The sequence below is a fragment of the Hipposideros armiger genome, unplaced genomic scaffold, assembly GCF_001890085.2.
Source record: "Hipposideros armiger isolate ML-2016 unplaced genomic scaffold, ASM189008v1 scaffold_123, whole genome shotgun sequence".
Lineage (NCBI taxonomy): Eukaryota > Metazoa > Chordata > Mammalia > Chiroptera > Hipposideridae > Hipposideros > Hipposideros armiger.
In genome coordinates, this window is record NW_017731473.1 from 3,086,718 (window position 1) to 3,097,682 (window position 10,965).

General features: G+C 38.9%; 1 protein-coding gene across 1 annotated transcript in view; it reads right to left on the reverse strand.

Annotated features, from left to right (window-relative positions):
• Positions 1-10,377, reverse strand: part of C5 (complement C5) — a 104,083-nt gene extending 93,706 nt beyond the window's left edge. The window contains exon 1 of the mRNA XM_019648268.1: positions 10,273-10,377. Coding sequence (XP_019503813.1) covers positions 10,273-10,337 — 65 coding nt within the window. The 5' untranslated portion in view covers positions 10,338-10,377. The remainder of the gene's footprint in view (positions 1-10,272) is intronic.
• Positions 10,378-10,965: the final 588 nt, after the last annotated feature.

The window sequence follows — 10,965 nt, forward strand, 5'->3', positions numbered from 1 at the left end:
CCGGCATCATTCTTTAGGAAATGAGAAACCAGTCCTTTAGTATTTAGTAGGGAATGGATAGCCTTCAATATCTATCAAAAATACAAAATTTATATTCATTTAGACACAGAATGTCTTTCTTTTTTAAAAAATTAATTCATGTTATACCTTTCAGTGAGGATTTTAATAATTATAAGAGCTTGAGAAAAACAAAGCTTCCTATAACAAATGAGTCTAATAATTTAGAATAAAATACAATTTTATCTTTAAGAGTTTTATGATGTTTTATGTTCACTAGAAAAATTTTTATTACCTTCCTTTTATTAACACTCATTTCTACTTTAGTATATAATAAGTACTCTATTTTAAAGTAATGAAACAGATTTCTCCAAACATTATTCTATAATTTAGATGTTTTATGGTTACACTGGCATTCTTTGCTTTGAATTCATAAGATTCTATTTTTACCAATACTTTAGTTACTTAATTCATTAGGGAAAAAGGCATACAAAAGAAAATTTGATACACAAATTACTCTAAAGGTGTCTCTTGCAAATGTTATTAAAATGGTAAAAATATGCCACTATTGTCTGACCCTCTAGCCCATTTGTTTCAAAAGAAAATCCATGAAATGATTAAACTGGGTTACGAAAGATGGGTCAAGTTAAAACAAACAAAGTACTCTTGCCATCATTTTCGGGAAAAGATATTTAGGGGAAAGAAACAACACTCAAATCATTAGAGATATTTGTATTGTAAGTGCAGTTTGTTTGCTTGTATCATAGTTAATATTGATAAATGATATTTGGAAACCACTGGTTTCTCTGGTAGAAAACTTTTTTTAAAATGATGGGCCTCAAAGGTAAATAATAGAACCAAAGTTCAACAATTTACAGGTTCTCAGCAGTGTTTAACGAAAATTTTTTTCTGCCTTTTATACAAACCTGCATCTCTAAAAGAGGAGAAGCTAGGTCTGGCAGAAACTTCGGTGGTCACCTGACCTTCCTGCTAAATGCTACCTCAATTCTACCCTCAGGATCGAGCATAAATGACTTCACTTAGTTCACAAGGCCACACCTCCTGATCTGAGTCCCACTTGATACTCCATTCTCAGTGTGCCCATTTTTCACTGTGGACAAGCAGCTAAATTACTTATTATTCTCTGAAGTCACCACAACATGAAGGTGCTTCAAGGATAATAAACAGCCAGCCAAATACTATTATTGCTATTATTAACCTATTTATGCCCTCAATTTGGTGTGTCATCAGACACATGGGTTACAGATGGGTTCTGCTCCCCTCACTGCAGAACGCAGCCTACTCCATGCTCGACCATAAACCAGTGTGGAAGGGAAACTGGGGGCACAAACTATACATCCAGCTGGGGAACCTTATAAGTAAATAACTATCATTAGTCACTTGTTTTCCTATATATTTAAGTGGATTTTAAAAGACATTGAGCTACACAAAGTTTATCGAAACAAAGACTTACAGGAAAGTCCAACATGTAACATAGTTAGAGTAGAGGTGCTTCAGATGAAGCAGGGTGGGGTGGCCTTGCTGTCTGCCTGTCTCCCCCATGTATACCCCAGGTGGCCCTTGAGGCAGCTCAATGGGAAACCTGGAGTCCCTGGACACATGGTTTAAAAAACATTGACTTAAAGCATCAAATAACCTCTTGCAAGTGTTCCTGTTTCACTTGGACCATTCCCTATACTTCCCTCTGCCTACATCCCCAAGCCCAGCTTGAAATTTGTTTTTCAGTTGATTAGGCAAAAGGAGAAACCAATCTCTTTTCTCCTTGTGCCCAAGATCCACTGCTTTAGCTGCAAATTAAAATTCCTCTCCCAAGTGACTAGGGCTATCAACACCAAGCCCTGTAAAAACCCGTTGTTTCTTCACAATCCTGTACTTGTATCCCATATCCAAGACCCTGGCATCCCAGCATCACATCGGGAATTCACACAGACTGCAAGAGGCCTGATAGAGGATAATGGAACAGAGAAAACACCAGAAAAACTTTCATACGTGTGCCTGAAGACACTAGTAAAGGAATGCTCTTTGTAGCATTATTTGGAATAGCAAAAATTTGGCAACAAGCAAAACCAACAGAAAAATGACAAATACATTACTGTATTTACATATAGCAAAATACAATGTTGGCTAATAAAACCAGCTTGTATAAGACACAAAGAGCATAATAACATTTATATAAATTTAAAAACATGCAAAGCAATTTTATTGTCTATAGACATTCACATGGATAGTAATACCATAAACATGATGGTGAAAGGTAAATATTAAATCAGGACAGTAGTGATGTCTGGGAAGGAAAGAAGAATTTGGAGGTAGGAAAGGGGGTATATAGGGTGCTTTCACTCTATCCATTACCTTTTGCTTTAAAGGAACATCTGAAGTTATTATGGCACTATCTCACAAATAATTCAGTAAAGTTTAGCGGTAGTTATACTGGTATTTGACAGGCCAGTTGCTGTACTTTTCTAAAAGTTTGAAATATTTCATTTTTTAAAAAGTGGTTTGAAGGGAGGCAAGCTCGAATTCAAATTCTGGCTCTAAGGAGCTATGTGATCTTGGGCAGTTCAATGAATCCTTGGAACCTCACTTGCATCATCTATAAAATCAAATACTAAAATGCCTCATATTGCTGATGGGAGAATGAAATGAAACATGTATAAAGTCCTTGGCACTGAACTTGAACCTAAAATAGCATGAACCTGAAATAGCATGAACCTGAAAATGGCCGCTATTATTATTGGTTTAAGACATATTCATAATCTTCTCTTCATTTTTAATGTGTGAATGGGATCATAGCAACCTGCATTTAATCCAGTTCTACCCCCCTGGCTGCAGCAAGGCTGAACATAACATCAACAGTCTCATGACTCTCAGGATGGGAGAATGTCTTTATCATTGAGCCCAGCAGGATTTTGCCTCCACTTCTTCTTCTTTTTTTTTTTTTCCTAAATTAAGTTTATTTTTATTTTATTTTATTTTTAATTTAATTTAATTTTTTAAAAAATTAGTTTCACAGCTCAACCTGCAGCTGGGCTGCCATGAATCGCTGGCGACGGCGTAGGCTGCAGCCCCTGTGGCAGTGGGTTGCCATGGGCTACCGTGTGTAGCCAGCAGCCAGCGTGAGCGGCCAGCAGCCGCAGTGAGCGGCCGTCCAGAAGCCGGCGACTGATCTGCCTCGCCCGGGAAGAGCGTAATGATGGTGCCAACTTGGGCCAGTGAAGCAACATCCTCCACAACAAGACTGAAGAACAAAACGACAGCAACTTGTCTGTTCCTCTTCCCCCAATTCCCCAGCACTGTTCCCATCCCCCAATTCCCCAATAAAAATCTTAAAAAAAAAAATTAGTTTCAGGTGTACAACACAGTGCAATAGTTATACTGTTTACCCCTCAAAATGACAACCCCCTCCCCCAATCCGCCACCCCACTGCCCCCCATATCATACATATCTATTACAATTCCATTGACTCCACTCCCCACACTATACTCCATATCCTGTGACTATATATATATATATATTCAATTATAGTTGACATACCATATTATTCAAGGTGTCCAGTGCAGTGATCAAGCCCCCACTTCTTTTTTTGTTTGTTTGCCAATCAAAAGTCTGGGATTATATGACTGACCTCTTAAGAGTCCATCTAATTGCTACACCCTGAGAGTCTGACATTCTAAATTAGTGACCGAAGGAGCACAAAAAGATTCCCACAGACCAGAATCCTTTTTAGAGGGCATTACTCCCCCCCTCCACCCATTTATGGCATCAATTGCCATTAGCAGATTATGTATACTCCACTACTTCATCTCAGAGGCTGTAAAAGGTCTTTGATCAGAAAGCTCCTCCTCATTCTGACCATTATGCAAGATAATATTGAAGCATTTTCTTACTTCCCAGGGATTGGTGTAGTAATTAAGAAGAAAGGTCGTAAGTGTTAATTCACTATCTCAACAAGACCTACAAACTCCAGAGCATTTTAACCGGTGTTATATGAGATTCAGACATAGAGGACTTTTCCAACTTTTATAGAGCTTAGCCAAACAATGACAACACAATAGCTACCAATTATTAGCTCCTAAAATGTATCAGTTATTGAAATAATTAACTTACATAAATTGTCTCTCATCCTCACAACCACTCTGAAGGGTGTTATTACCCTTGGGTTACTTACTAAGGAAGAAACCCAGGCTCAGAGAAATACAGTGATTTGCCTCAGGGAACACAACCAATAACTTGCAGAGGTGGGATTGGTAGGAAAAAGGAGGGAGAAATACCAAACCAGCCTGAAGTCTTACCTTCAGGCTATTTCCTCCAGCTATTTTGTCTGTAATTGATTCCCCATTTTAAAAATTCTTAAAGAATTTATAGCCTGGTCCATGTATTTTAATTCTCATTACATACTATGCACATTTTAGGCAAAGGTTCAAAGGTACAAGATGGGAGTAAGTGTGACGTAAGTGAACAACTAGTCTGACTAATGTCTGGTTCTCCCTTCCTCACAGGGTGCTGGGGTAAAACTGGCTAACATGACAACCAGGCAAACGGCAGATTGGGGAGATTACCTGAAAAGGCTAAAGGTGGGAAGAGCCAGAAAATAACTAGGTAAGCCACGTCCCAGGGAACACAGTGGTTCAGATCCAAGGGTGGATTAATTTGTAGTTTTTAAGTCCCAAATGGTAACTGAAGAAAGATAAAGAAGAAAGCTATTGTTCAAACTATTCTTGTGGTGACCAGAGTGGTGGGTTGGAATAGCATTTCCCAAAAGGCCACTTCAGATTACTAAATCAGTAATGGAATAGGAGAGGATTTCTGAGTAGAGCAAGTGAAGGAAGTAAAAAACAATAAGATCAAAAAAAGAAATCAAGTGTTCATGATGAAATGCAGTGAAGCACATTTTCTTCAGAGACAAAATAAAAGAAAGTGCCCACTCTCCCTTTATCTCTCAGTTTTATAACCTCACTGAAGCTGTTCATCCTACACCATCTAACGGATCAAGCTTAGTCCATGAATCCCGTCTTTAGCTCCACTGTCCCACACTTTTTCAGGCAATCTTACTTCTTGTTCAACACAAGTTCTCTTATCTAATTCTAATACCGATTATGTATCCATACTCATCCACACATCCAGTGGCTAAATGTGGTAGTCAGTCTCCAAGATGGCCCCCAATGTCCTGACCTGCCTGGTATTCACGCCTTTGTATGATCCCCTCCCATACTGTATCAGGGTTGTTCCATTTGACCAATAGAATACAGACAACGTAAAGGCAACATAAAGACTTCCGAGGTTAGATCATACAAGACATTGCCGTTCATACCTCACTCTCTCTTGGGTTGCCTGCTCTTTGGGAAATCAGCACCATGTAGTAAGGACGCTCAAGAAGCCTGTGGAGCTAGTTGGGAGGGGGGTGGGGATGAGGGTGAAGGGGAAGGGGTTAGACAGCATAAATAGGTAATTACAATATTGCCACAGGGATATGAAACACAGTTCAGGGAATACAATTGATGTTGTAAATACTTTGTAGGGTGTCAGATGGTCACAAGTCTTGTTAGGGAGACCGCTTCATGAATGGGGTAGAGGCGTGATCACTGCACTGTACACCTGAAGCTGATGTTGTATAATATTGTATGTCAAGTATAATTGAATATTTATATAGTCACGGGATGTGGAGGATAGTGTGGGAGTGGAGTCAATGGAATTGTAATAGATATATATGATGTCGGGTGAGGGAAGTGGGGCGGCAGATTGGGGGAGGGGGATTGTCACTTTGAGGGGTAAAATGTGTAACTATTGCATTGTGTTGTACACCTGAAACTAATAAAAAATAAATAAACAAATAAATTAATTAAGAAGCTTATGTAGAGACCTATGTGGAAGGGACCTGAGGCCTGCTGCCCAGAGCTTATAAGCAAGCCACCGTGGAGGTAAACCCTGCAGCCCCAGTCACGCCTTTAGGTGACTGCAGCCCAGCTAACGTCTTGACTGAAAACTCATGAGAGAACCCAAGCCAAAATATTCCAGCTAAGCTCTTCCTGAATTCCTGCCCACAAAAACTGTGAAGATAATGAATGTTTGTTGTCATTTTAACCCACCAAGGTTAGGGGTAATTTTTTTCATAGCAATAGTTGACTTGTACACTAGAATAGCTGTTTCTCTAACGTTGCAACTCTCATGAAAGAGCCTTGCATTCTCTACCAGCACGAATGGGCACTTGCTTCTCAGTCATCAATAGTGTACTTTAATTTGCAAGTGTATTCTAAGTTCTTAAAAGAACAGCAGGCTCAGAGGCCTGCTTGAAAGCGCCACCTACTGGTCGTAATTTAAACAGCACCCCAAAGCAGCTGTAATGATTGGTGTTGACCATCAGCGCTAGCTAACCCGTGCTGCCATTCCATGGTAAACCTTGGCTTCCCATTTTATGTCTTTTCTGGGAATTAGCTTCTTCATTCCCTAGAGATAAGAACACCTGCCTTGCCTTCTTCACAGGAACGGTGAAATGTGATATCCCAGAGCACTGAAAATCACATAAACACGTAAAAAGTTCTTACAATTATTCTTTCTAGCATTTTATCTCTCCTGCTTTATCAACTCCTTTCTTTCTGCCTGCAAACCTAAAAAAGTCTTCATTAATAGAAAGAAAAAGCTAAATATCAAAATCTTTCAGTGGATATTTTTCCCCAAATCACCGCCAACCCTCTCAAAGGCTTAGTCTGTCCGTGTCCCCCCCAATCCCCACCCACCCCCGGCCCTGACTTTATATAATTTATTGTCCTCTCATTTATCCATGGATATCTTCATGGAAATTAGATGAATGAAATGATTGCCCAGCAGCAGAGGCCACTTCATGCTAGTTGGCATGATTTGGCATTGTCCTCAAAGAAACTGATGATCAGAAAGGATTAAAAGGAAGGAACAAGGAAGGAAGAAAGGCAGGAAGCAAGAAAGGCCAGAATTACATAGAAAGAAGTAGCCAGGGCCACCTATACAATTTAAGGGTCACAGAGCAAGATGAAAATGTAGAGCCACTTATTCAAAAAGCCACTTATTCATTTTGTTTGTTTGTTTGTTACATAATGTCATTCAAAATAAAGGAAAACTAAAAATTGAAACTATTGGCATGAATTTTACCATTCATTTTTATATTGTGCAATGCCAGTTTAAATGCAAACACAAGAGCATTTAATTCATATGTGGAATCAACAAAATTATACAATTTGTACTTCATAGCTCACGTGTGCATATATACTCCTTTCTTACCAGAACAGTGGAAATGCTACACAAAACCAACTCAACTGTTTTTATTTTACATCTTGATATGAGTGTATTCTACCAACACTCTCTACCTTTGCTTACAGATGAATAAGGAAAGCCTGAAAGAGAAAGGAACTACGGGTTATCCTATCTTTCTCTTTCCTTCTATTGGGTCTTCGGAAAAGTCATGACGCATGTTTGCAACAGATGGCACTAGTTCATTTTTGGAAGTACTAGAGTCATTCGCATCTATGTCATTGCTACGTCATTTGACAGCTGACAGTTCTAGCTTCATTCTAAAAAAAATTGAGCGATTTGGTTGAGTGTTGGAGATTTTACAAGTTGAAGATGGAAAACCAAACTGTGCCTTTTTGCCATATTTTACTGTTTTACTTCCATTAAGGGAAGAATGCGCATCATGCTTGTGAAAAGTTGCATAAAGGTATGGTGACAATGTTCTACAAGAGCATTAGTGCCAACGATGGTTCATGAAATTCCATGCTGGTGATTTTGATCTCAACGATGCTCCTCCGTCAGGGAGGCCCACTGAGGTTGATGACGACAAGATAAAGGCATTGATCGAGTCAAACCCATGTTACACAACATAAGAGGTTGCAGAAACATTGAACATCCATCATTCAAGCGTTCATGACCACCTGAAGAAGCTGGGATACATAAGAAAGCTCGATATTTGGGTTCCACATGAACTCAGAAAAGTTTATTTGACAGCGCATATAAACATCTGCAATATGCTCATTAAATGTGAGGAAAACGATCCTGTTTTGAAGCGACTGATAACTGGTGATGAGAAGTGTATTGTTTACAACAATGTGGTGTGCAAACATTCTTGGTCCCGATATGATGATTCGCCTCAGATGACATCGAAAGCAAACATTCATCAGAGGAAGGTTATGCTCTCAGTGTGGTGGGGTTTTTAAAGGTGTTGTGTTTTTCGAGCTTCTATCAAGGAAAGAAATAATCAATTCAAATGTGTCCTGTTGGCAATTGGACAGTTTGAACGAATCCGTCATCCAGGAACGTCCAGAGCTTGTTAATTGTAAAGGAGTTGTGTTCCATTGTGACAATGCGAGACCACACACAAGTTTGATCACCCCGATGTGTTGCCCCATCCACCATACTCGCCTGACCTTTTGCTGTCAGACTTCCACTTGTTTTGCTCTCTTCAAAACCCCTTGCGTGGTTCAGATGAGGCTGTAAATCAGCACCTTGTTCAGTTTTTCGCAAATAAAGACAGGTCCTTCTATGAACGAGGAATTATGAAGCTCACTGAAAGATGGNGAGGGCAGTGTCACTGGCCCTCATATGTGGGATCTGAACCGGGGCCCTCTGGCGTACTAAGCCAGCTCTTAACCAATGCACCACTCGGCCAGCCCAGTATTGTTTTAATTTTGAATTTTCTGTGTGGTAGTGGTGGTGAAACATAAAATATTCAGTGTTTACAAGTCCCTACAAGATAGCTCTGGAATCACCCTTCATACAGGTTTTGGTCTTTACCAATTTATCAGTAGCACAATCTAATTGTATAAAGAATTTCATACTTTCCTTATTTTCTTTCAATAGTTGCAGAGTATCAGGCCACTAAGCTTGCAGAGGGGCAAGAATGTCACTTTAGCCTCTACCTGGAATGTTGTTTCCCCAGATATTTGCAAGACTACTTCCTCACTTCCTTCAAGCTCTGTTTGAAGAACCTCCTTCAAGAACCTTACCTGTCCACACTTTCAAACAGTGCCCCCTCATTTCTTTACCCTGTGACTCTCCTTTATTTTTTTCTTTGTAGCACTAATAACTACTTGGCCTTATTCATTCGTGCATTCATTGGTTCACTCATTCATTTATTCATTATTTGCTTTTCCCACTAGAACACAAGCTCCCTATCATCTACCATATCCCCAGTGCCTATCACATGGGAGGTTCTCAATAAATTTTTATTGAGTCAATCAATTAATTAAATTTATTAATTTGACTGATAACCATGTTGTAAATGGTATAGTCTCATTTTTTCAAGAGATAGAGAGTCAATGCTTATTAAGGGCCAGTACAGTGTAGTAGAAAGAATTCAGAATCAGGGGACCCAGATTCTAGCCCTAGTTCCACCCCTAATTTGAAGTCACTTAATCTCTCTGAACTTCAGCCACTTGTCTTTCAACAAGGAATAAATAAAAACTACTAAAACTACTGGGGTGACTGTAGCAATGGAAGCAAATCAGGTTAGGGGTGGGAGAATGCTATAAATTTATGGCATCCTACATATACATTTACATTCATAATATAGTTTACATATTTCTATATATACATTTATGACAAACTAGGAAAAAACTGAAGTGGGAAAGAGCCCTTAAAACAAGTCCTGCTTCTGTCTCTCTCTAGCAGTGTGATCTTTGGCAAGTCACCTCCCCTGACTACACTAGTCCTCATTTGTGAAGTGAGTTGGTTTGGTTAGATACTCTCCAGTTCCTTTTCAGTACTATAGTGTTATTCCTAGATATGAAATCACTATTTTAAGATATAGTTTAAAATTCATAGTTTTTCAATAGTAATGCTAAACATTGTGAAGAATGAGCTCATAAATATGAAAATAATTACAATAGTTTTTCAAATCACTGTTATTAGTATTAACCCCGAAGTAACTCTTGCTTTACGATGCACAGTATGTGGAAAACACAAAGAAAACTATGCATTAAATATAAATAAGCAATAAATGACAAGAAAGTTTACTCTCGAGTTTATCTTTTGTGCTTTTTTGAAGAGGAGTTTGAGTAACCACTTATGTAAATTTTTAAAAATAACAATCCCATAAGAGCTTTCACGTTGTCAGCTAGTCATCAAATCAAAATGCTTCCATGACTTTCTCCTTCAGAGATGAGACTATTCATTTGGTATTCTCAGAAGTAGAAAGTTACTTTCAAATTAACACAGTCAGTTAAATTTACTTTTCACTTATCACAACTAAGATGCATTGAAAAATTAAAGATGGATTATTTTACTTACGTTTGTTCCTGCCCCCAACTTTTCCCTAAGAAGATTAAAAAACAAAGTATGCCCCAAAGGCCCATGGCTGGAGACAGCAGTAAACCATGAATATAAACTTCTTGAAGTTACTCTACTTTTAAATAAACTGAGCTTAAAGTATTTGCATAAGTTAGCTGACTGGTTAATTATTAATGTCAGAAAGAGGTACTTCTAAGTAGGAAAAATAAAATCGGAGCTGAAACAACCTTTAATGTTCAGGTATAAAGGTAGGAGAAATTTTATAGGGATTTACACCTAGAAAATTTATTTTAATTAACACAAGTAAAGGGATTCTAACAGAGCGCTCAGCACTATGATGACTGGCTTAAAGCTAGAAACCAGTAAGTCACATTGCATTTGGCCTTTCCTCTTCTGACAAGGGCAATTGCTCTAAACCGTGCTATCGTCTGTGAGCACGCTTCTGGTAGATCCACTCTGATACTGATGGAGACCCACCTAGATTCAGTCACAAACTGAGGTGATTTTAGCACTGTCTGGTTTAGACAGGGCTCACTAGGTGCTCTTTCCAGAGAAGTCCTGAGCAGTTGTGTTATTGTCACTGGAAACGGCCTAAGGATAAGCTGAATGTGCCCAGGAGGTCTATGGAATAGCTCCTTGGTCTGTCTCACTCTAGAGAAGAAGCTGAACATTAGGTGAAGGAAAGCTGTGATT